Source organism: Drosophila kikkawai, chromosome 2L (assembly GCF_030179895.1).
Source record: "Drosophila kikkawai strain 14028-0561.14 chromosome 2L, DkikHiC1v2, whole genome shotgun sequence".
NCBI classification, from domain to species: Eukaryota; Metazoa; Arthropoda; class Insecta; order Diptera; family Drosophilidae; genus Drosophila; species Drosophila kikkawai.
In genome coordinates, this window is record NC_091728.1 from 13,270,409 (window position 1) to 13,296,673 (window position 26,265).

The window sequence follows — 26,265 nt, forward strand, 5'->3', positions numbered from 1 at the left end:
GCTTTCGCGGGTTGCAGGCGGAGTTTTAATTATTTATAATTATTCATTGTTTTGATATTTTAAAAATTAAAATAGATTTAAATATATATTAATTATTACCCATATTTACCAAGAAACAAATTTATATCAATTAATTTTAAATAAGTGAAACTTAAAATCTTTTTAAAATAAAATTCGGAATTCGAAATTTGCGAGTTAATCTTAAAGGTTCAAATGTCACCGCATGACTGACGGCTGTTGGGAAAATTATCTATTTGAAGCCAATTTTCTCTGCCAGCGATAGGCAGCTCGCGAAAATTCCTCTCAGCAGGTAGCGGCGAGCGAGACAGAAAACCGCGTAAACAAAGTCATAAAATTCTGTTACAGGAAAAACACACACTCACCTCCAAACGTTCCGTGGCCTTACGCAGGCGCTCGTAGTCCACTTGGCCGTGGACCCGAATCAGTTCCATCATGAAGTCGGTTTCCTGGACGGAACCGTGAACCAATTCCAGTTGGCGTTCGTAGCGCAGCCAGACGGCCAGACGATTCCTTAAGATGCCCATGATATTCGTGCACTTGCTCTCGAGGAAGGCATGGTCGTCTTGGAGCTGGGAGATATCCCGCTCCAGCTTAACGGGCGACACGGACATCTTGAGGCGCATGGGCAGGGTGTGCAGCATCTGGCGGATGCGCATGATCTCCTGCCAGCTGGTCACCAGCTCCTCACCAACGCCCTGGCAATCGGCAACGGCTTTTTCGAGAACATCGGCTCCCTGTCGCTCGGCAGCCTCGCATTCATCTAGGATAACAGAGATCTGGGCCTGGTGTTTTCGTTGGTTGCTGATACCCTCCTGGATGGCCTGCAGTTGCTCACGCAGCACTGAGGCTCCCTCCAGTTCCTCGGCTATCTGGGTGCTGATCTTGTGCGACAGGGCAAAGAGTTCGCCAACCTTTTCCGGCTCAATGGCAGGCTCCTGCAGACCAATCCTGCCCAGCTCGTTGCCGATGAAGCCCACGCGTGTGCGCAGCACTTGAACGCGCTCAATGTACAGACACAGTTCCTCCTCGTTCTTGATCACACCCTTCATGCTGGTCATGGTCAGGTAGATCTCCTGCAGTTCCCGCTCCACCATTTTGAGCTTCTCATCCGCTGGCACATCTTCCGATGACAGGCACTCGACAATGTTGTGTTGAATGAGTTCGATGGCCTGGGCCACGGCCTGCCAGCGATCCTCCAGTTGGGCATGGAACTGCCGCTGAAGCATCTCGTCGGCCAGGGGGATGACCTGCAGGGACTTTTCAAAGCTCAGACCGGCATCGGTTCGCACATTGTTATGCAGCTCGAAGCGGGCCTTGATCTCCCAGAACTGACGCATGTGCTCGATGGGCTGTTGGGTGGGTTGGGCAGGTATCTGGATTTGTCGCAGCTCCTGCTCAGCCTCGCGAACGAAGGCCTCCAGCTTATCCGTTTGCTGTTCGTACTGCACCCAGATTTCCTTGAAGACCAGCAGGCGATGCAGGTACAGGGCCACCTCCTCGCGAAGCTTGAGAAGCACAATTAGGGCTTCGTTTGTTTCCTCCACAAGATTGGGGGCCTGGACCAGCTGCTGCAATTTGTTGGCTATTCCAGAAAGCTGCGTCATCTTCACGTAATGATGGGAAATATCATTGCTCAGGGACTGGTAAAGTGTGGTGTACTGATCGTAGTCCGCCGATGTGACGGCTGACAGATCCGGTACTCGCTGTTGGGCCACCTGTAGCCACTGCAACTCATCGCGCATGCCCTTCTCCAGGACAGTCCAGCGGGAGGCAGCCTGCACTAGTTTGGAAGATCTCTCCGAGGCCTTGTCTAGGAGTATAGTGGCCCTGTTGTAGAGCTCCTTGTGCAGTTCGGAGTGCTTCTCGCGGGTTTCACTGTCGATGTTCTCCTCCAGGGACTCCAACATGGCTCGGCAGTGGCTAAGATTCACAAAGAACTTGCGCTGCTTCTGCACCTCGTTGTTCAGCTGCTCCAGGGAACTGGAAACTATGGGGCTCTCAACTAGCTTATCAGCCAGAACTGTAATATTGGTGAACTCCTTGAGGGTCTGCTCGTACTCCTCCGCCAGAGATTGTAACTGCAGGAGACGATCTCTTTCCGCCTGAATGTTGTTGCCAATGTTCTTGCTTGTCTCGAAAGCATTGTGCACATCCTGCGGCATCTTTTTGCCAGGGAAATCGCGCTGGAAGGCTCGGGCTTTCTGGCAAAGATGTGCCAGCTGCTGTTGGGCTGCCTCATGCTGACCCTCCAGCTCATCCAGTTGGGTGAGCTTAGCGGATAGGGGATACTCCTGGTTGACCAGTTGATCATAACTTTGCTGGAGATTGGCCAGCACCGAAGATACATCGTTTAGCAAAAGCTCAAAGCTGTGCCATTTGTCCAGGTCATTGCTATCCTGAGATTGGTTCTGTTGGGTTACCTGCTCCACGGCATCCACGTGCTCTTTTAGAGTATCGACGCACTGCAGCAACTGTGGCTCTGCGTGGGACAGCTGTCGCTCCAACTGGCTGACATTCTGCTTGATGGTTTGCAGCTCCTCATTGAGTTGGTTATAGTTGTCCAATTTCTCTTCTGAGGGTCCTTCATTGGAGTTCTGGCGGATGAGGTACACACGGTACTCGATGGTCTCCAGCCATGTTGATACCTTTTCGATGACGGTGATAACGGTGGTTTGGATAACAGTCTTATCGCCCTTTTTGATGGCAGCATCAAGATCCTGGAGTCCTTCGCTGACCTCCAGCATGCGTTGCTCCGTGGGCAGGTCCTTAATTTGCTCCGAAAGCGTGGCCAGGTGGAGGACGTTGCTCAGGGGAGTAGCCTGCTGTGGTGATGACTGTTTAAGTTTGCTAATGCGATCTCCAATGGCTTCCTTTGCTGAAATCAGGATAGGTTGCTTCTGCTGTCCTGGATAATGCTGCAAGCTCTCGCTCATGATCAGAGCCTGGGAAAGCTCCACGGGTGTCTTGTCCACGCTGGTGGTGGCACTAAACCACACATTGCTGGGTCCTTCACTGAAATTGTCCGGTCCCGGGGTAATGGGCACCACCAGTTCTTCCGTGGGAGAACTCACCTCTTCAATGGTCACCGCCGATGAAGTAGGTCCGGCTCCAGACCGCTTGCCTGGTTGCTGCTGCTGCGACGCAATGAGCACCTTGTTCTGCTCGGTGATGTGAACTGGCAGATCGGGATACTCATCGTAGACAGTGGTCTTGGTTATTTGCAGCTGCACTCTTGTGGGTTTGTTTCCGTCTTCTTCTGGTTCGATGATGGTCTCCTCCACAACAGGTGTGACATGTGGCACCTCTTCAATTTCCTGGTTGGTGGACACCACAATGCCCGATTCGGACAGCAATTCGGGTGCAATTTCCACAGTTACACTGATTTGCGGCTCCTCTGGAACCTGTTGCTGCAGCTGCTCTACTTCAGGGACATTCTTTTGCTTCTTCTTTTTGTCCTTCTTGGATTTCTTGTCCTGCTTGGGCAGCTGCATGGTCTGGGTATACTCGTAGACCGTGGGCTCAGCCACCGAGGCATCTGAATCAGCAGGAATGGCCACTGTGGTCTTCACTTCCAGCTCGTAGGGTTCCGAAATGGTGATCGAAGTGGCCGTCAAAGAGTTGTCGTCGAGAGAGGCAGGCTGCTCTTGATCGCCACGAGGCGTTGTCTGCATCTCACCATCTGCCACCTGTACCAATTCCACAGTTGAAGTTTCCTCATGAACCGTCTCTGGCTTGACGACCTCAATCCGCTCCGTTGGCTCTGGCGTTGTGGTCTGAACATGAATCTCAGTGGTTGTGGTTGTCTCTGTGCCCGTCGACTGTTCGCTGGTGGGCACTGGCAAATCCGTGGTCATATCCTTGACCAAATCCTGTACTAAAGATTCCACCACATCGCTGCTGCCTGACTCTGGTGCACGAGGCGAATCCTTGGGCGTGGTCTGCAGTTCCTTTTCAATAGTAGTGGTCACAGTGGTTTGACTGGAAATCTCTACGGTCTCGGCCGGCTGGCCACTCACATCCGTTTGAATTTCGGTAGTGGAAAGCTCCACAGTCTCGGGTTTCTCTTCGCTGCGCGGCGTGGTCTGTGCCTCAGTCTCTGCAATCTCCACAATCAGGGTCTGGGATTCGTTCTCCTGGTTATCGGGTTGCACCTCCAGGCTTGTCTGCAAGCCTATCTCATCCAGCGTGGGTTGATGCACTGGAGAGGTCTGCACGGATTTGATATCCTGCTCGACTTCTGTTTTTTCAATGGGTGAAGGAATCCGCGGCGTGGTCTGCTGCTCTTCATCCTCAACCAAAGCCAGCTCCACGACCTCTGTGGGTATGACCAACTCAACCATTGGTGCTCGCGGGGACTCTGAGGGCGATGAAACGAGGGCATCTTCCACCACCTTGACCTTTGAGTCAATTTCAATGCTGGATAAGTCGCTATCGGCACTGATCTCCACAATGGATTCATGGCGTACTTGGTCGCGTGGGGAATCCTCTGGAGAAACGGGCAGATCAGACTCAACTTCTGGCTCTTTTACAGCCTCCGGCTGAAGTTCTTCTTGCTCGAGATCGTCGTCGTGCTTAGTATCTCTTCTCTTCTTTTTCTTTCGACGCCGCTTGGCGTCGGCAGCAACGACCGGAGCAGCAGCTGCTGCAGTCTCGATAATGGTCATGCTTACCTTGCCAGTAGCTGGAGCGGTTGAAGAGTCTTCTTCCTTGCCCAGCTTAACCTTTAGCACACCAGCACCATTGTCCTCCAGGGAGGGAGCGGTGATTTGGAAGGATTTCTGCGGAGCTAGTGAAGATGCGGCCTCGCCAGAGATAAAGAGTTGGGTGGCCACCCGCAGGTCAGTTTGTGCAGGAACTGTTTCTGGTTCTGTGATGGGTTCTTCAGGCGTTTGTTCAGTCTTTTCAGTAGCTTCAGTGACTGCAGACTTCACTGGTTCAGCTTCTTGTAGAGTTTCCACTACTTTGGTGGTTGAAATCTCAACAGTAACAGGCGCTTCCTTTACCTCGAGAGGAGCTATTTCCTCTGGCAGTAGCTCCACGATATCCACAGCTGGCGTTGAAGATTGTTCTTTTAAGGCAGCAGCCAGGGATTGTTCAGCTTCCAGGAAGCTCTCAGTGTCAGTCTTGGGCTTGGACACAGGCTCAGCTGGAACAATGGTTTCCTCAGGCAGTTCAGTGGAGCTTGTGATGGTAGTTGTGGTCTTGATTATGGTAATACTGCCAGTGGTAGGCTTAGTCTCAGTCTCTTGCTGCACCACATCCTCAGATTTCGTGGTCTCCTCTGGCGGCGATTGTGGCTCGAATACGTACTGCTCCAGAGACAAAGAGTTGCCTGTCTCTGGACTTGTGGGCCAGATCTCCTCCACTGGCATGGAGGCGGCTTCTGGCGCTGCTGTAGTTGTGACTGCAATTTCTTCGGTGTGCTGGGAGAAGTCTATGTTGGTGGGTTTTAGATGATGTTCCAGTGGCCAAATTTCATTGATATCTTCAACCACTTGCGGCTCATCATCATCTACAATGGCTGCTGGTGGGGAGTCTTGGGGTTCAGCTACATCCGCTGCTGGAACATGAACGGGACTGGTAGTGGCAACTTCTACGGGTTGTTGTTCAACATCTTCTACTTGAGGTGCTGGCAACTCTACAGGTGCTTTTTCAATCGTTTCTGTTGTTGTTGTTGTTGTTGTTGGTGGTGTCTGTTGTTCTGGCTGTTCTTGTTCTTGTGTGGTTGCTGTTGTTCTTGTGGTGGTGGTGACTTGATTAGACTCAATATCAAATACCTGTTGCTGCGGATCTGCTGCAACTTCTTCGATGACCAGGCCGCCAGACTCCTGCTCCTGCATCAAGCGCTGGAACTCCTCTTCAGACACCACTTTGCCGTTCACAGTCCTTACAATGTTCACATTGATGTGCGGTGCCGTCTCCTCTTCGGTTATCTCCACCTCTTCGGGCTCCTCCACCACCTCCTCGGTGATGTGCTCCTTGCCATCTATTATCACAACGCGCTTTATGATCTTTCGCGTTTTACGTATAACCTTGCGGGTCACCTGATGGACCACAGCTCGTATGCTGCCCTGGGTTTGCACATCGCTCAACTGGGAGCCCGGCACAATAACCTCTTCGAATGTCTCAATTGTGGGTTCCGTTTCAAACTCCTGCAGAATCACAGCCTCAGGCTGAGAGGCGTCCACCAAGGCACCGCGCGTTTGCTGAGTGACAACGGTCTGGATACTGCCTTCTTGAGGATCAGCCTTGGTGTCCCTGGTGTGCACATTCTCCAGATTAATCTGTCCCGTGGATTGCACCTCAATGTTGCCATCCGAGTCGCTGATGGTCTCGATGGAACTGATCTGCTGCTGCTGCACTATCTGCTGGCGAGTTCGGGTCACGATCTTCTTGAGCACAATGTGCTTGGTGCCATCGGGTCCCACAACCACTTCTGTGGTCGTCTCATCCGGCTCCACGAAAGTGGTTTCGAATGCCTGCGGCACGTTCTTCAAGATGAGCTCGGTGGCGCGTTCCACATCGCCCTGCGGACGCTGGTGATAGCGAGCTTCGATCTGCACATCTTCTGGTTCTTCAGGCACATCCTGGTTGCGAGTGGTGTCGATCTGAATGGTCTCCTTGCCATGCTGCACTGTTTGGGTCACCATAATGTTCTCAGTCGGCGAACGCTCTTTCTGCGTTTGCAGGGCCACCTCGGCGGTCTCCACAGGCGGGGGCTCCTTGAAGCTGGTCTGAGCTTCAACCGTAGTGGTGGTCACCACGGGAGCTGGAGCCTGGTTTAGGCTCAGCGAAGTCTGGGTCTCTACATACACACCAGTCGGTGTTGGTTTGATCTCCTCTTCGGGCATAGAGCTAGAGGTAATGGTGTTCTCCTCATTGGACTCCAAGGATTCAGAGGCTGCCTCCGTTGGTGGCTTGATCAGGGAATCGGCCAGAACTCTTTGGCGTTGCGCCTCCTCGCTCTTGGCCTTTCTCAGGTCCACAATGCGCTTTTCGATGGTAAAGATACGCTTGGTGGCCACTGTGATTTGTTCCCGCAGTATGGTTATGATGCTCTGCAGCTGCTCCATCAGCGTGTCGGCCAAGGGAGCAACATCGGGATGCGACTGCAGCTGGCGGGTTTGTTCCACCAAATCATCCATGGACTGCTGACGATCCTTGAGAGTGCGCAGCAGCTGCTGGCTCCTCTCCACCTGCGACTTGAGCACCTGCTCATCGGTGGTGCTGTCCGAAGTGGGTTCAAAGGAAGCCAGCTCAGCGGAAACCTCGATGATCCAGCGCTCCAGTTCGAGGAGATGCTGCTGGTACTCGTCGATCTCCTGCTGTCGCTTCTTCTGACCATGCATAGCATTCTGGGGAATCAAGAATTTATATAAATAAGGAAGGTCGAAAAAAACTATATCAAAATCATTATACCGCTATCATGGTGATACCCTGTTGGGTGCGTCGCAGGAGCAAGTCAATGCGATCCACTGTGTCGTTGAGCAAACGTTCGGTAGCCGGATCCGTGGGCAGGGTCTTGGCCTGCGCCTTCAGCTGGCTGCCGTCCCTTTCGTGTACTTCGAGATTGCTTTGGATTAGCTAAACATTTGGTGTATAAAATAGAGGGCTCTTTAGACATGTGTTTCGAAACAAAGCTAGTTGTACACTGGTGATACTGATCTGGGCATTTTGGGCCTACAAAAATCAATATATTGTGACAGCAAAGGATTCGGCAACTACAAAACTGGACAACACTAACAAAAACTGTTTTCTGACTAGAGAAATAACCTATTTAAACAAAAGAATGTACGATTCTGTATGGAGTGATGCGATTGAGTTATTAAAAATCTCTGACACACGCCAGCATCCATTAATCGTTTATAAAACATTATTATGTACAGGTGTAAGTATGTTCATTAAAAATAATTCTAGCTACTTCGGTTACATTTGGTTGCCAGTTTGCAAAAAAAACATGCATTCGGAATATGCATATATGTTATTCGTTAGCTTAATTTTGTTTACCTTCAGTCCCTGCAGCATGCCCTCCAAGCTGCTCTGGTTCATGTTCGCGATGCCATCCTCGACGCTTGAGAGCGATTGTAGCAGTTCGTCGAGTTCTAGCGCAATTAGTTCCTATAGATTTGCAAAGTGTTTTGTTTTTTTGGGGAGATGGAGATGGTGTATAAAGTGTGTCAATATTAATAAACAATTGCAAGTTTCCATCTAAAAAAAAAGGCTAATTAACGCAATTGATGTAAATATTTGTTGCCGGCTTACAACATATTTACATGCGAGTAAGTAAAGTATTAAATAAATATTTATTTTTATTTATTTTATTTATAAATGGATGCACAGCCATACAAATGCATGAAGTCTTTTTTCGGGAATGCTTTTAAAAATAACTCTAGCTCTTAGGTTTAGCTTCTTTAAAGGTAAAGTAACGTAACATGCAAATGGCATAAATAATAGTCTTAGTTGTAAATGGCTATGAGGTAGGCGTATAGACAAAAGTACCACAAAAAAAAAAGGAATGACTGCCTGTTTTGAGGAAAAAGTTGAAAAATAGAAGGCAATGCTTGTAACTTACTTTGGTTCTATTTATATTCAATTAAATCTATAGATATTGCTCATTAATGATCAATACTGCTGTTCAGATCTAGGTCCGATTTCTACACACTTTGACACACAACATTTAGATTCTTGAAATGCTTATTTTTTGCACTCAACACTCAACGCCTTCATTGCACATTGCAGACTAAAAATTGTAAAATAAACGGGAGACTATTTTCGAGCAGGCCTGCACCGCATGGATCGCCTCGGATCCGGGCTGTATTTATAGACGTGGCAGGGAGGAACATGCTCTGCACGCAAGAATTCGCAATAGGAGGCTGGGCGGTAGGCAAGACAATGAACTCGTATATATAACTAAGTGCTATACACATAAGGGAACACATTTGGGAACTCTGTAGTTGTGGGGGCACTGTGTGTGTGCGGGGCAGGAAGAGTGCGTGTGTGTGCGGGGCAGGAAGAGTGCGTGTGTGTGCTCGGTGCGTGATCGTGTGTGTGCTGCTGTGTGTGTGTGAAAAATCTGCGAAGAAAACTACTATTGGGGTATAAAAGTCAGCTCAGCATTAAAAACGTGCAGGTTGGTTAATATAGATTTTATTATTAATTATATCTCACTACCATTAGTAGTCTGTGATTATTACTGGGCTTTTACAAAGGTTAATATCAATTAGTAGAAGGAACTTAACGTAAATCAAGTCTACATTTTTCTATATGACTAAGTTAGGGTGCTTCTATTTGGAATTACAAACTCAAAACATAAGGCTTTTGGATGCGTTTAGCAAGAACAACACATACAGTACAAAAATAATAAAAATAGAAATGATAAACATTAAGAAATCAAACATGTTTTTTTGATAATTAAATTACGTTAGTAATTCGGCAATCGCCTCAGTTTATTGCCACTGTTTTGAGACCAGGCCCAGGCCAAAACTTCACTGGGGATCTGTGCCCGCTGCCAGCGATAATGTCTGGCCGCAGCAGCATGTGTTGTTGGCCGGGACCTGGGCACAGCAGCAACCGCAGCATGACGAGCGATTGCCGTATAAAAGCCATGAACAAATACCGAAACCACACAGAAAAGCTGCAAAAATTAAAATTATGAATAAACGAAGGCTCAATGTGATGTTCACCTTCTGGCGTTGTTGCTGTTGCAGATCGTTGCTGCTTGTGGTTGTTGTCGTTGTGGTGCTTGTTGTCGAAGGCGTTTCAATTGTGGTTGTTGTCGTAACGGTAGTGGTCGTTGTTGTGGTACGCCTTAACACCTCCCCAATGTCAGTGGGGGCGGCGGCCACTTCTTCCTCCTCCCTGCAGCTGGTTGTTGTCGTATCGGTGTGTGATGCTGGTGCCACCTCAGGCTCTGCGACAGCAACAATTGGTGATGCTGCTGCCGTCGGCTGTGTGATCTCCGTAGCTGCAGCTGGTGCCGCAACTGGTTGCTCCTCCGCTGGTGTGTTCGTCGTCGTTAGCTTATCGACTACGGCTGTGGCAACTGGCAAAAGAGCGCTGGTTGCTACCATCGCTGCTGCTTGTGTCGCCGCTGCTGCTGCGTTCGCCTTGGCGGTCAGCGTGTGAGTTGTGGCGCTTGCCAATTGGATTAGTGCGTTTGCAACGTTTAGGGGACTGGTATTGGTACTGGGGCTAGTTTCAGGGGCTTGAACAGAGGGGACGGGGCTTGTGGTTTTAGTTTCGGTTAGTACAGATTGATCTCCTAATTTCACCTGAGGCTGTTCGGCTTCTAAAGCCAGATAAGTACTCTGATCCCGCCAGTGTCCCACACCGCCCGGAAGGTCCGCGGACCTATATTCCGATGAGCAGCTACGGTTCTGACCTTGCTGAGCATCGTGCTCGGGTGTGGGGGTCACATTACCACTACTACCGCTACCAGGATCTTTATCGTTCGGTTTATCATCGTCATCGTTGGGCTTACGAATTTCAGGCACAGTCGGCTTGTCCCCCTCATCATCGTCATCGTCGTCGTCGTCATCGTCACTGTCATGGTCGTCTTTGTCGGGTTTTCCAGTCACATCGGGTTGGTGCAGTTTCTTGTCTTTGTCAAGTTCCGATTCTCCACTGGCAGAATCAGCACGTTTCAGTCTGTCGATCGAATTGTCTGACAAATCTGCTTCGACGCCGGTTGGTTGCCAGTCGTCAAGATACAGATTCAGTCGCAGCTGATCGAGGTTGCTTGGTGTTGGTTCTGCCGGCGGTTGGGCGGTAGGAATGATTGGTAATGACGATGCTTCTGGTTCAGTCTTTTCTACAACGCGATCAGTAATCGTGGTCGTCGTGGTTGTCACTACAGTTTCTGTAATGCTGTCAGTCTTATGCTTATCGTCTTGAGTTTCCTGAGCGTTCGTCCTGTCTGTGGTTGTCCCCGGCAGCAAAGCAAAAGCTTCGTTTGCCGTGTGCCTGTAGTGATTGATTAACTTAACGAAATCGTCCTGGCTAAGATGCAAGAGAAGATTACTGGGCTCGATTGGGAATTGTGATTGTTCAGGAATAAGAGTTACAGCAGGGAGGGATTCAATCAAAGGTTCTGCAATGGGTTCTACCTCAAGAGTTTCTATAACCTTGATTTCTTGAACTACTGGTTCTGTTTTTACAATGGCCTCAGCTGGCGTTTCGAGCTTAATGACCTGGCTAATGCTATCAACATCTATACGCGATTTGGGCAGAAGATTACCCTGATCGAGATAAAGATTAAGAGCAAGAATTTCGAAATTAAGTTGCGGTATAGCTTCGGGTTCAATTATCACATAATCATCTAGTGTGTCAACTTCCTGCTTAACCTCAAGTGGAGCCGGTTCCTCCGGAATGCTTACCACCTGCAATTGCTGATATTGTCCCTGCAACAAGTCGTATTGAGGACGCAGGATAAAGCCTTCGCGGAACAGATTTTCGGCGAGGTTTTCAGGTTGGTTGGATTCAATAGTCGATTCAACAACTGGTATAGTGTTCAAAGCGAGGTCATTTGTATGGCTAGTTACCACTGTAGAGACATAGGATGTTGCTGACGGCTCTTCCTCTACAATGGGAGCATCCTTATGTGTTGTTACAGTTGTGGTCACATAAGTGGTCGTAGTTGTTGTCACCTCTTGCGAGTTTTCGACACCTTCAAGAGACTTGGGCTCCTGGAAGTCGGTAGTTTTGCTCACTACAACGGTGGACCAATCAGGCGAAGTCTTGACTTCATCTTTTTGTTCGGGTGCTGGAAAGATTTTCGTCTCAGTTTGAACTATTGCCGACCAGGTAGTAGGCTGGTCAGTTGGTGATTTAACGGCAATTTCTTCAACAACTTCATCAATAGGAATGGTTACTGAAATTGAAGTAGTTTCCTTCACATCCGTTGATGATTCAGTTGTGGGTACAGTTGTAGATACTTGTCCGGGCTTAAGTGTGGCAGACCAGTAAGATGTTTCACAAATAAACGGATCAGCATCACTTGGAGGTACTGCAGTGTCAGAAACTTCTTCAAAAGGTGCCAAAGGTGTCAAGGACTTTTTAGAATCCAGTGCTACGCCTTCAATTGAAGCCGAAGAGGTTTCTTTCACGGCTTCTTCATCGTCAGAGAAGTTCATCGGCTCATCCAAGACATCCATCCAAGTGCTGGAGGAATCGTCAACAGGCAGACCGGCATATGCAGGTTTCTTTGGTTCCTCAGGTTTCTTTTCAAGTTCCTCAAGTTTCTTGGGTTCCGTTGAAGTGGAAGTTTCTGTAGTTGATTCTGTAGTTACTGTTGTGGTCGTGACTGTAGTAATGGTCTTGGTTTCATCCACAGCGGTTTCAACGATTGGCTCAGACTTGGTAACTTGTTCAACAACAGTGACCTTCTCCTTCTCCTTTTGAGGCTCAGGAATTTGTTCTTCCTCGACGACAGTTTGAATTGCGACGGCCTCGGTGTCCTCAGGAACCTGTGCTGTCTCCTTAAACGGAGCCAGAGGGGTTTCTTGTACAGTTTCTTCTTCGTCAGAGAAGTTCATCGGCTCATCCAAGACATCCATCCAAGAGCTGGAAGAATCGTCAACAGGCAGACCGGCATATGCAGGTTTCTTCGGTTCCTCTGGTTTCTTCTCAAGTTCCTCAAGTTTCTTGGGTTCCGTAGGAGTAGAAGTTTCTGTAGTTGATTCAGTAGTTACTGTTGTGGTCGTGACTGTAGTAATGGTCTTGGTTTCATCCAAAGCGGTTTCAACAATTGGCTCAGACTTGGTAACTTCTTCAACAACAGTGACCTCCTCCTTTCGGGGCTCAGGAATGGGTTCTTTTTCGACGACAATTTCCACGGTTTCTTCTCGAGGTTCAACAAAAGGCGCCAAAGGAGTTTGGTTTTTATTCTCTGTTTCAAAATGTTCGACAGTTGGCTTTATTTGAGTAGGTTGGGAAACTATCACTTGATGGCTAGATTTTTCAGCATTAGTGAAATCCAAAACTTCAGATGGTGATTTGCGCTTTGACTTTTGCTTAGACTTCCTAGTTTTCGGTTCAGGCTTTTCGAGGGTGAGAGGAATGCTAACTGTATGCGACATGAATGGTTTCTTTACGTCTTCTAGTACTGTTTCCTTGGTCTCAACTTCAAGAAGTCGAATTTGCTGTGCCGGTTGGGGTACATTATGTGCCGCTATAGCGGCCCACGACATACCAGAAGTGATAGGAGCAAGAGCAGTGACAGGAGAAGGATCTCTCACCGCAGGAATACTAGGTTTCTCATCGAATGACTCTTTTTCCCTGGGGATTTCAATTGCTGGAAGGGTTTCAACCGGTGCTACGGATGGAACTACTTGTGCCTTTTGCTTTGGCTGCTTCGACTTCTTCTTTTTCGGTTTCTCATCACAGTTTGAAACTTGCGACTGTTGAGAGCGAGAACGGGACCGATTTCTTTTCTTCGAAGTGATTTCCAAAAATCCTTGGTCACTTTCAAGCTGCGGTTTCATCTCTGATAATACTTCTGTTATCTGTATTATTGGCTTATCGCTGCCTCTCGAACGTCTTTCAGGTTCTGGTTCCTTCTTAGTTGATTCTTGTACAATTGTTTCTTGATACCACGAATCCGTAGGATCCATATCATCCTCATCTATAAGCTCTCTCCATGACAACTGGGATGGTTTTTCGGAATAGTCGTCGACTTTAACTTGTAAGCTTAAAGGCGTAACAGGGTCGGGGAATTCCAGAACATTTTGGGGATGCACTTCGGGAGCAATCGGCTGTCGCTCAATCGCCTTTGGTTCAGCCACTTCAACAGTCTTGTATTTGATATTAGTGTTGTCGGTGTAGCCAGACTTTTTAACTACTTCGGCGTAGGTCTCTGATGATGACCAAACTGATGGTTTGGCAGGTGTTGGCAACTGGATACTAAACTCCGGTGTTGATGATCCTGAAATACGATCACTTTCTGGTTTTTTCTCGTAGACATAGGTATCAATAATTTCTTGATAAGCTTCCTTTCTAGGTAATTTCTTAGGTTTTGCAACGTAAATATTGACTTCCCGATCTTGAGGTAGGTCCTGAGGTTTTGAAATTAAATCACCGGAGTCACTGGAAAGCGATTCAGTAAACGTTGGAGTCAAGTCGATATTATGCGAGACAATTGATGACCACGATAAGGTTTGTACAGGTAACGGCTCAGAAACTGACTTTGGCTGTTCTTGGGGTATGCGTTCTTCAGAAACAAAAACAGAATCAAAGCTTGGCTGTTGAATTGGTTCCACAGATTTCTTTTCCTTTTTGGGTTTCGTTTTCTTCGCCTTATCGTTAACAATCGTTGAGAAATTTTGCTCCCGCGTAACGAAGTCGTGAATGCCTTGAGTTTTTTGCATTTCTTGTGATACACTTGACTTTTGAGTTTCCGTAACAGTTGTCAGAGAGACTATTGATGACCATGACAATGTAGGGGCATCAGAGACTGTTGTAGATTCAGGTTCCGGCGCAGGCTTGACTTCCTTAACGACAATGTGTTCCTCAACCGGTTCCTTAATTGCAGTCACTTCCACAATGGTTTCCACAACAGGCTCAGAAACCAGATCAACCTTTGGTTTCTTGTCTTTCTTTGTCTTCTCCTTTTTGGGCTTTTCTTCCACAGATTCTACAGGTTTCGGCTGTTCAGGTTCATTGCTGATGACATCGGTAGTGACTTCGGTAGTTTGCGATACAATTGAAGACCATGAAAATGGCTGCAATGGGGCATGTTCAGAAGCTGGTGTTGGTTCTGGCTCTGGCTCCGGCCTAAATTCCTCAATAGGCTCCTCAACAGTTTCAACTGCCGTCACATCAACAATGGTTTCCACAACTGGCTCGGGAACAATATCAACCTTAGGTTTCTTGTCCTTCTTCGTCTTCTGCTTTTTAGGCTTTTCTTCCACATATTCTACAGGTTTCTGAGGTTCAGGATCATTGGTGATGACATCGGTAGTAACTTCTGTAGTTTGCGAAACGATAGAAGACCAAGACAATGGCTGAGACGGGGCTTCTTCAGAGACTGGTTTTGTTGTTGGTTCTGGTTCTGGCTCCGGCTTGAATTCCTCAGTAGGCTCCTCAACAGTTTCAAGTGTGGTCACTTCAAGAATGGTTTCCACAACAGAATCAGGAACAAGATCAACCTTAGGTTTCTTGTCCTTCTTCGTCTTCTGCTTTTTAGGCTTTTCTTCCGCAGATTCTAAAGGTTTCGACTGTTCAGGTTCATTGCTGATGACATCGGTAGTGACTTCGGTAGTTTGCGAAACAATAGAAGACCATGAAAATGGCTGCAATGGGGCATGTTCAGAAGCTGGTGTTGGTTCTCGCTCTGGCTCCGGCCTAAATTCCTCAATAGGCTCCTCAACAGTTTCAACTGCCGTCACATCAACAATGGTTTCCACAACTGGCTCGGGAACAATATCAACCTTAGGTTTCTTGTCCTTCTTCGTCTTCTGCTTTTTAGGCTTTTCTTCCGCAGATTCTACAGGTTTCGACTGTTCAGGTTCTTTGCTGATGACATCGGTAGTGACTTCGGTAGTTTGCGAAACAATAGAAGACCAAGACAATGGCTGAGACGGGGCTTCTTCAGAGACTGGTTTTGTTTCTGGTTCTGGCTCCGGCTTGAATTCCTCAGTGGGCTCCTCAACCGTTTCAACTGTGGTCACTTCAATAATGGTTTCCACAACAGGCTCAGGAACAAGATCAACCTTAGGTTTCTTGTCCTTCTTCGTCTTCTGCTTTTTAGGCTTTTCTTCCGCAGATTCTACAGGTTTCGACTGTTCAGGTTCATTGCTGATGACATCGGTAGTGACTTCGGTAGTTTGCGAAACAATAGAAGACCATGAAAATGGCTGCAATGGGGCATGTTCAGAAGCTGGTGTTGGTTCTGGCTCCGGCTCCGGCTTGAATTCCTCAGTGGGCTCCTCAACCGTTTCAACTGTGGTCACTTCAACAATGGTTTCCACAACTGGCTCGGGAACAATATCAACCTTAGGTTTCTTGTCCTTCTTCGTCTTCTGCTTTTTAGGCTTTTCTTCCGCAGATTCTACAGGTTTCGACTGTTCAGGTTCATTGCTGATGACATCGGTAGTGACTTCGGTAGTTTGCGAAACAATAGAAGACCAAGACAATGGCTGAGACGGGGCTTCTTCAGAGACTGGTTTTGGTTCTGGTTCTGGCTCCGGCTTGAATTCCTCAGTGGGCTCCTCAACCGTTTCAACTGTGGTCACTTCAATAATGGTTTCCACAACAGGCTCAGGAACAAGATCAACCTTAGGTTTCTTGTCCTTCTTCGTCTTCTGCTTTTTGGGCTTTTCTTCCGCAGATTCTACAGGTTTCGACTGTTCAGGTTCATTGCTGATGACATCGGTAGTGACTTCGGTAGTTTGCGAAACAATTGAAGACCAAGACAATGGCTGAGACGGGGCTTCTTCAGAGACTGGTTTTGGTTCTGGTTCTGGCTCCGGCTTGAATTCCTCAGTGGGCTCCTCAACCGTTTCAACTGTGGTCACTTCAATAATGGTTTCCACAACAGGCTCAGGAACAAGATCAACCTTAGGTTTCTTGTCCTTCTTCGTCTTCTGCTTTTTAGGCTTTTCTTCCGCAGATTCTACAGGTTTCGACTGTTCAGGTTCATTGCTGATGACATCGGTAGTGACTTCGGTAGTTTGCGAAACAATAGAAGACCATGAAAATGGCTGCAATGGGGCATGTTCAGAAGCTGGTGTTGGTTCTGGCTCTGGCTCCGGCCTAAATTCCTCAATGGGCTTCTCAACAGTTTCAACTGCTGTCACATCAACAATGGTTTCCACAACTGGCTCGGAAGTAATATCAATCTTAGGTTTCTTGTCCTTCTTCGTCTTCTGCTTTTTAGGCTTTTCTTCCATAGATTCTACAGGCTTCGTCAGTTCAGGTTTATAGGTTATAGCATCGGTAGTGACTTCGGTGGTTTGCGAAACAATTGAAGACCATGACAATGGCTGAGACGGGGCTTCTTCAGGGACTGGTTTTGGTGCTGGTTTTGTTTTTGGCTCAGGCTTGAATTCCTCAGAGGGCTCCTCGATAGTTTCAACTGCGGTGACTTCAACAATGGTTTTCCCAACAGTTTCAAGAACAGGATTTACCACATTCGATTTCTTGTTCTTCTTTGCCTTTGTCTTATTAGGCTTTTCTTCCACAGTTTCTACAGGTTTCTGCGTCTCAGGTTCGTGCGATATATGACTTTCGGATACATTGGTAGTTATTTCTGTCGGTTGCGAAACAATAGAGGCCCAGGATAATGGTTTTAATGAGGCATCTCCAGCTGGTGTTGAGTTAATATCCTGAGCTTCTTGAGACTTTTCTTCAACTATTGTCACTGCTACAACAGGCTCAGCATGTTGCTGCACTTTAGATTTCTTTTCCTTCTTTGCCTTTTGCCTATTAGGTTTGATATTTACCGCAGTTGAGAATATTTGTTCTTGGCTGATAAAGTCTTGTATACCTGATGATTTTAATGAATCCCCTGGCTTTTCCGATATTTGATTTTCGCTGACATTTTGAATAACTTCCTGACTTATTTTTGTAAATGGTTCCTTGGCACCTTGTCGGACCACAGAAGACCACAGAGTGTCACTTGGCAGAGTCGGTTCAACATTTTCAACTAAGTCTTCGTCTACGAGTGCTGACCATGAAGTATATTCAACGTTCGGTTTTTCATCATAAACAGTTTTACTTTCATCCGAAGAAATATTCTTTGGTTCTTCGATTTTTTCTGAAGTTTCATATTTTTTAGTTTTTGTCTTTTTTGAGGTATCAACGATTAGATTTGGTTCTACAGTTTTTAAATTCTTGGTAGGTTTTGAATCAGTTGGGATTTCCACATTTTTCTTTTCTAAGTCAATAAAGTCAACAGTATGCCTCAAAACGTCTGCGTAAGAAGAATGCCGTTCCCAAACATTTGGAACGGCTGAAACGGCTGTTTTGGATTCCTGAAGTTTCTCTTGAGACTCTAGTTTCTGTTGTTCCGCAGTAGTTACTGTTGCGGTCGTAACTATAGTAATGGTCTTGGTTTCATCCACAGCGGTTTCAACAATTGGCTCAGACTTGGTAACTTCTTCAACAACAGTAACCTCCACATGCTGGGGCTCAGGAATTGGTTCTTCCTCGACGACAGTTGGAATTGTGACGGCCTCCGTTTCCTCAGGAACCTGTGCTGTCTCGTTAAACGGAGCCAGAGGTGTTTCTTGTACAGTTTCTTCATCGTCAGAGAAGTTCATCGGCTCATCCAAGACATCCATCCAAGAGCTGGAAGAATCGTCAACAGGCAGACCGGCATATGCAGGTTTCTTCTGAGGTTCCTCAACTTTCTTGGGTTCCGTAGGAGTAGAAGTTTCTGTAGTTGACTCAGTAGTTACTGTTGTGGTCGTGACTGTAGTAATGGTCTTGGTTTCATCCACAGCGGTTTCAACAATTGGCTCAGACTTGGTAACTTCTTTAACAACAGTGACCTTCTCCTTCTCCTTTTGAGGCTCAGGAATTTGTTCTTTCTCGACGACAGTTTGAATTGTGACGACCTCCGTTTCCTCAGGAACCTGTGCTGTCTCCTTAAACGGAGCCAGAGGTGTTTCTTGTACAGTTTCTTCATCGTCAGAGAAGTTCATCGGCTCATCCAAGACATCCATCCAAGAGCTGGAAGAATCGTCAACAGGCAGACCGGCATATGCAGGTTTCTTCTGAGGTTCCTCAACTTTCTTGGGTTCCGTAGGAGTAGAAGTTTCTGTAGTTGACTCAGTAGTTACTGTTGTGGTCGTGACTGTAGTAATGGTCTTGGTTTCATCCACAGCGGTTTCAACAATTGGCTCAGACTTGGTAACTTCTTTAACAACAGTGACCTTCTCCTTCTCCTTTTGAGGCTCAGGAATTTGTTCTTTCTCGACGATAGTTTGAATTGTGACGACCTCCGTTTCCTCAGGAACCTGTGCTGTCTCCTTAAACGGAGCCAGAGGTGTTTCTTGTACAGTTTCTTCATCGTCAGAGAAGTTCATCGGCTCATCCAAGACATCCATCCAAGAGCTGGAAGAATCGTCAACAGGCAGACCGGCATATGCAGGTTTCTTCGGTTCCTTAGGTTTCTTCTCAGGTTCCTCAACTTTCTTGGGTTCCGTAGGGGTAGAAGTTTCTGTAGTTGACTCAGTAGTTACTGTTGTGGTCGTGACTGTAGTAATGGTCTTGGTTTCATCCACAGCGGTTTCAACAATTGGCTCAGACTTGGTAACTTCTTCAACAACAGTGACCTTCTCCTTCTCCTTTTGAGGATCAGGAATTTGTTCTTTCTCGACGACAGTTTGAATTGTGACGACCTCCGTTTCCTCAGGAACCTGTGCTGTCTCCTTAAACGGAGCCAGAGGGGTTTCTTGTACAGTTTCTTCATCGTCAGAGAAGTTCATTGGCTCATCCAAGACATCCATCCAAGAGCTGGAAGAATCGTCAACAGGCAGACCGGCATATGCAGGTTTCTTTGGTTCCTCAGGTTTCTTCTCAGGTTCCTCAACTTTATTGGGTTCCGTAGGAGTAGAAGTTTCTGTAGTTGATTCAGTAGTTACTGTTGTGGTCGTGACTGTAGTAAACGTCTTGGTTTCATCCACAGAGGTTTCAACAATTGGTTCAGACTTGGTAACTTCTTCAACAACGGTGACCTCCACATGCTGTAGCTCAGGAACTGCTTCTTCCTCGACGACAGTTTTTACAGTGACCACCTCTGTTTCCTCAGGAACCTGTGCTGTCTCTTCAAACGGAGCCAGAGGTGTTTCTTGTACAGTTTCTTCATCGTCAGAGAAGTTCATCGGCTCATCCAAGACATCCATCCAAGAGCTGGAAGAATCGTCAACAGGCAGACCGGCATATGCTGGTTTCTTCGGTTCCTCAGGTTTCTTCTCAGGTTCCTCAACTTTCTTGGGTTCCGTAGGAGTAGAAGTTTCTGTAGTTGATTCAGTAGTTACTGTTGTGGTCGTGACTGTAGTAATGGTCTTGGTTTCGTCCACAGCGGTTTCAACAATTGGCTCAGACTTGGTAACTTCTTCAACAACAGTGACCTTCTCCGTTTGAGGCTGAGGAATTTGTTCTTCCTTGACGACAGTTGGAATTGTGACGACCTCCGTTTCCTCAGGAACCTGTGCTGTCTCCTTAAACGGAGCCAGAGGTGTTTCTTGTACAGTTTCTTCATCGTCAGAGAAGTTCATTGGCTCATCCAAGACATCCATCCAAGAGCTGGAAGAATCGTCAACAGGCAGACCGGCATATGCAGGTTTCTTCGGTTCCTCAGGTTTCTTCTCAGGTTCCTCAACTTTCTTGGGTTCCGTAGGAGTAGAAGTTTCTGTAGTTGATTCAGTAGTTACTGTTGTGGTCGTGACTGTAGTAATGGTCTTGGTTTCGTCCACAGCGGTTTCAACAATTGGCTCAGACTTGGTAACTTCTTCAACAACAGTGACCTTCTCCGTTTGAGGCTGAGGAATTTGTTCTTCCTTGACGACAGTTGCAATTGTGACGACCTCCGTTTCCTCAGGAACCTGTGCTGTCTCCTTAAACGGAGCCAGAGGTGTTTCTTGTACAGTTTCTTCATCGTCAGAGAAGTTCATTGGCTCATCCAAGACATCCATCCAAGAGCTGGAAGAATCGTCAACAGGCAGACCGGCATATGCAGGTTTCTTCGGTTCCTCTGGTTTCTTTTCAAGTTCCCCAACTTTCTTGGGTTCCGTAGGAGTAGAAGTTCCTGTAGTTGATTCAGTAGTTACTGTTGTGGTCGTGACTGTAGTAATGGTCTTGGTTTCATCCACAGAGGTTTCAACAATTGGTTCAGACTTGGTAACTTCTTCAACAACGGTGACCTCCACATGCTGTAGCTCAGGAACTGGTTCTTCCTCGACGACAGTTTTTACAGTGACCACCTCTGTTTCTTCAGGAACCTGTGCTGTCTCATCAAACGGAGCCAGAGGTGTTTCTTGTACAGTTTCTTCATCGTCAGAGAAGTTCATCGGCTCATCCAAGACATCCATCCAAGAGCTGGAAGAATCGTCAACAGGCAGACCGGCATATGCAGGTTTCTTCGGTTCCTCTGGTTTCTTTTCAAGTTCCTCAACTTTCTTGGGTTCCGTAGGAGTAGAAGTTCCTGTAGTTGATTCAGTAGTTACTGTTGTGGTCGTGACTGTAGTAATGGTCTTGGTTTCATCCACAGAGGTTTCAACAATTGGTTCAGACTTGGTAACTTCTTCAACAACGGTGACCTCCACATTCTGTAGCTCAGGAACTGGTTCTTCCTCGACGACAGTTTTTACAGTGACCACCTCTGTTTCTTCAGGAGCCTGTGCTCTCTTTTCAAACGGAGCCACAGGTGTTTCTTGTACGGTTTCTTTCTTTCCTTTCGGGACTTTCAATTCTTGGATGGTTTCAATTATCTTGTTGATGTTTGCTTCCTCCCCATTTTCAGGTAGAAGAGGTATTTCCACTTCGTCCTCTATAAGTTCCTTCCAAGATTTCTGTTCAATAACAATGTCTTCCTGAATATCATCAATCATTTCGGCCCATGACCTTTGAGGTTTATCAATATCCTCCAAAGGTTCCACCAACTGTGGAGCAGCAATGGTTTTTGGCTGCGACTTCACTGCTGGTTTTGGAACTTGCTTGACCCTTTCCGCATCAATGAAATCATTGGTTTGGTGACTAACAACATTAGCCCAAGAATTTACGCCCTTCTTTCCCTGAACACCTTCGGGGGATATGCTTCGTAGTTTTTCTTTCACAGATTTTTCAAAACGATCACGTTTTACTTGTGGTTTCAAAGGCTCAGATTGCTTCTGCTTGATATCCTTCTTAGGCTTGGCCGGCAAATCGGTCATATGATCAATTTGACTAGCCACTTTAGCCCAAGTGATTGTGTTTTCATTTCGATTTTGGACTACTTCAGCAACATCGCTCTCTTCAGATGTTTGGATGACTTCAGGTTCGTGCTTCTCAGTTTTGAATTTATGCTTGGTAATTTCTGTTTTAGGTTTGTTAGAAGTTTTTGGAGCTTTGCGCTCTCTTCGCTGTGGAATTTCTTCTGTGCGATCCTCAATCGGGGATTCAACAGCCTTTTTACGAGCAGCAATATCATCAACCCACTCACCAGGCTTTTTAACAAGAGAGGCCCAAGAGAAAGCGTTTCCGGTGCTACTTACAGGTTCCGGATTTTTGGCTTCAACGTGTTCAATTACAACAGTTTCCTCCACCGATTCGTTGCTGATTTCGGGTTCAGACTCCGTAATTCGAATGGGTTTATTTTCCGGTTTCTTCTTTGATTTTAGCTTTTTGGGTTTCTCTGGTTTTACATGATCTGTCTTAATTGGTTCTTTTACTTCGGTTGTTGTAGATACAGCAGACTTTATATGTGAAACCGTGTTATCAATCCATTCGCCAGGCCGTTTTACAAGTGATGCCCAAGAGAATTCACTGCTTTGTTCTTTCTTTTCCTTCTTTTTTGGTTCAGGTGTTTCTTTCATCTCAACTGGTAAAGGATCAGGTTGTTCGTCTTCAGATGTAGTAGTGACTACTTCTACAACTGGTTTCTTAGACTTCTTTGATTTCTTTGCCTTTGTGGACTTTTTGGGTTCCTCCTTTTCTTTGTGCCGAGGCTTGTCCTCAGTAATAACAGTTGAGTGGGTAACTTCCTTCTTTATTACAGTTGTGTCAGACCATTCGCCTGGCCTACGTACAAGAGCTGACCAGGTCAACTCGGAAGTACTTGAAACCTCCCTTTCATCGGAAGACGGTTCCTTTGAGCTTTCTGTTGTTGGTTTAGACAGTTCGCTTTCGGTCGTAGGCTTGGACTGTTCGCTATCGCTATTTGATTTAGATTTGTCGCTTTCAATATTTGGTGAAGAAGGCTTAGTTGGCTTTTCAACTGGCTTGAGTTTCTCAGCCTGTGTCTTTTTCTTACGCTGTTGAGTTTTCGTCTGAACATTATCTGTATCGGATTTGGTGTCTTTTTGTTGTTGCACCTCTGAAGTTGTAAGAACTTCGCTTATTACCCCTGAGTTGAGTAAGACATCGGCATACGATTTTCCGTCACGGTTCTTTATCCAAACATTCTCAACTTCCTCTACTAACTCAACAGGTTCTGCAACTATTGATTCTTGGTTAGGTTTGACTGGTGGTACATCTGCCTGGACTTCGGCCTTCTTACTTTGGCGTTTTGGTGTCTTAGTTTTCTTTTGCTTTTGTTGTGCCACAATGACTTGATCTGTCTTATTCCTTGGAATAAATTCGTTGTAGACTCGTTCATTTGCAAGGAAGGTATGAGTCTGATCTGAGTAGGTGTGTCTTAAATAAGATGGAGTAAACTCAGGGGCATCCGCTGACAATGTCGAAGTGAAGGCAATGGTTCCAGTATTGGGAACAGAGTCCTCTAATACACTGGACCAAGTATCGATAGGTTCTTCTAGAGATTTCTCAACTTGGGTCACCCGATCTTCTACCACAATTACTTTCTTGGGTTCCGTAGGAGTAGAAGTTTCTGTAGTTGATTCAGTAGTTACTGTTGTGGTCGTGACTGTAGTAATGGTCTTGGTTTCATCCACAGCGGTTACAACAATTGGCTCAGACTTGGTAACTTCTTCAACAACAGTGACCTCTTCCTTCTGGGGCTCAGGAATGGGTTCTTTTTCGACGACAGGTTGAATTGTGACGACCTCCGTTTCCTCAGGAACCTGTGCTGTCTCCTTAAACGGAGCCAGAGGGGTTTCTTGTACAGTTTCTTCATCGTCAGAGAAGTTTATCGGCTCATCCAAGACATCCATCCAAGAGCTGGAAGAATCGTCAACAGGCAGACCGGCATATGCAGGTTTCTTCGGTTCCTCAGGTTTCTTCTCAGGTTCCTCAACTTTCTTGGGTTCCGTAGGAGTAGAAGTTTCTGTAGTTGATTCAGTAGTTACTGTTGTGGTCGTGACTGTAGTAATGGTCTTGGTTTCATCCACAGCGGTTACAACAATTGGCTCAGACTTGGTAACTTCTTCAACAACAGTGACCTCTTCCTTCTGGGGCTCAGGAATGGGTTCTTTTTCGACGACAGGTTGAATTGTGACGACCTCCGTTTCCTCAGGAACCTGTGCTGTCTCCTTAAACGGAGCCAGAGGGGTTTCTTGTACAGTTTCTTCATCGTCAGAGAAGTTCATCGGCTCATCCAAGACATCCATCCAAGAGCTGGAAGAATCGTCAACAGGCAGACCGGCATATGCAGGTTTCTTCGGTTCCTCAGGTTTCTTCTCAGGTTCCTCAACTTTCTTGGGTTCCGTAGGAGTAGAAGTTTCTGTAGTTGATTCAGTAGTTACTGTTGTGGTCGCGACTCTAGTAATGGTATTGGTTTCATCCACAGCGGTTTCAACAATTGGCTCAGACTTGGTAACTTCTTCAACAACAGTGACCTTCTCCTTTTGAGGCTCAGGAATTTGTTCTTTCTCGACGACAGGTTGAATTGTGACGACCTCCGTTTCCTCAGGAACCTGTGCTGTCTCCTTAAACGGAGCCAGAGGGGTTTCTTGTACAGTTTCTTCATCGTCAGAGAAGTTCATCGGCTCATCCAAGACATCCATCCAAGAGCTGGAAGAATCGTCAACAGGCAGACCGGCATATGCAGGTTTCTTCGGTTCCTCAGGTTTCTTCTCAGGTTCCTCAACTTTCTTGGGTTCCGTAGGAGTAGAAGTTTCTGTAGTTGATTCAGTAGTTACTGTTGTGGTCGTGACTGTAGTAATGGTCTTGGTTTCATCGACAGCGGTTTCAATAATTGGCTCAGACTTGGTAACTTCTTCAACAACAGTGACCTTCTCCTTTTGAGGCTCAGGAATTTGTTCTTTCTCGACGACAGGTTGAATTGTGACGACCTCCGTTTCCTCAGGAACCTGTGCTGTCTCCTTAAACGGAGCCAGAGGGGTTTCTTGTACAGTTTCTTCATCGTCAGAGAAGTTCATCGGCTCATCCAAGACATCCATCCAAGAGCTGGAAGAATCGTCAACAGGCAGACCGGCATATGCAGGCTTCTTCGGTTCCTCTGGTTTCTTCTCAGGTTCCTCAACTTTCTTAGGTTCCGTAGGAGTAGAAGTTTCTGTAGTTGATTCAGTAGTTACTGTTGTGGTCGTGACTGTAGTAATGGTCTTGGTTTCATCCACAGCGGTTTCAATAATTGGCTCAGACTTGGTAACTTCTTCAACAACAGTGACCTTCTCCTTTTGAGGCTCAGGAATTTGTTCTTTCTCGACGACAGGTTGAATTGTGACGACCTCCGTTTCCTCAGGCACCTGTGCTGTCTCCTTAAACGGAGCCAGAGGGGTTTCTTGTACAGTTTCTTCATCGTCAGAGAAGTTCATCGGCTCATCCAAGACATCCATCCAAGAGCTGGAAGAAGCGTCAACAGGCAGACCGGCATATGCAGGTTTCTTCGGTTCCTCAGGTTTCTTCTCAGGTTCCTCAACTTTCTTGGGTTCCGTAGGAGTAGAAGTTTCTGTAGTTGATTCAGTAGTTACTGTTGTGGTCGTGACTGTAGTAATGGTCTTGGTTTCATCCACAGCGGTTTCAATAATTGGCTCAGACTTGGTAACTTCTTCAACAACAGTGACCTTCTCCTTTTGAGGCTCAGGAATTTGTTCTTTCTCGACGACAGGTTGAATTGTGACGACCTCCGTTTCCTCAGGAACCTGTGCTGTCTCCTTAAACGGAGCCAGAGGTGTTTCTTGTACAGTTTCTTCATCGTCAGAGAAGTTCATCGGCTCATCCAAGACATCCATCCAAGAGCTGGAAGAATCATCAACAGGCAGACCGGCATATGCAGGTTTCTTCGGTTCCTCTGGTTTCTTCTCAAGTTCCTCAACTTTCTTGGGTTCCGTAGGAGTAGAAGTTTCTGTAGTTGATTCGGTAGTTACTGTTGTGGTCGTGACTGTAGTAAACGTCTTGGTTTCATCCACAGCGGTTTCTACAATTGGCTCAGACTTGGTAACTTCTTCAACAACTGTGACCTTCTCCTTTTGAGGCTCAGGAATTTGTTCTTTCTCGACGACAGGTTGAATTGTGACCACCTCGGTGTCCTCAGGAACCTGTTCTGTCTCCTTAAACGGAGCCAGAGGGGTTTCTTGTACAGTTTCTTCACCGTTAGAGAAGTTTATCGGGTCATCCAAAACACTTGTGGTGGTGACAGTTGTAATGGAGCTTATTTCATTTAAAGTTTGATCTTTAACTATCGGT

General features: G+C 46.6%; 1 protein-coding gene across 13 annotated transcripts in view; it reads right to left on the minus strand.

The window, feature by feature from the left end:
* Msp300 (Muscle-specific protein 300 kDa) overlaps positions 1–26,265 on the minus strand; it is a 111,427-nt gene that overhangs the window by 12,236 nt on the left and 72,926 nt on the right. For 11 of the 13 annotated variants that reach the window (XM_070283382.1, XM_017176508.3, XM_017176507.3 and 8 more), the window contains 3 exons: positions 8,029–8,139; positions 7,441–7,605; positions 384–7,376 (listed from right to left, as the gene is read on the minus strand). In XM_070283382.1, the coding sequence (XP_070139483.1) occupies positions 384–7,376; positions 7,441–7,605; positions 8,029–8,139 (7,269 nt within the window). Of the gene's footprint in view, positions 1–383; positions 7,377–7,440; positions 7,606–8,028; positions 8,140–9,704; positions 26,258–26,265 lie in introns of all 13 variants that reach the window. The other 2 variants (XM_070283386.1, XM_070283381.1) reach the window with 2 other exon arrangements.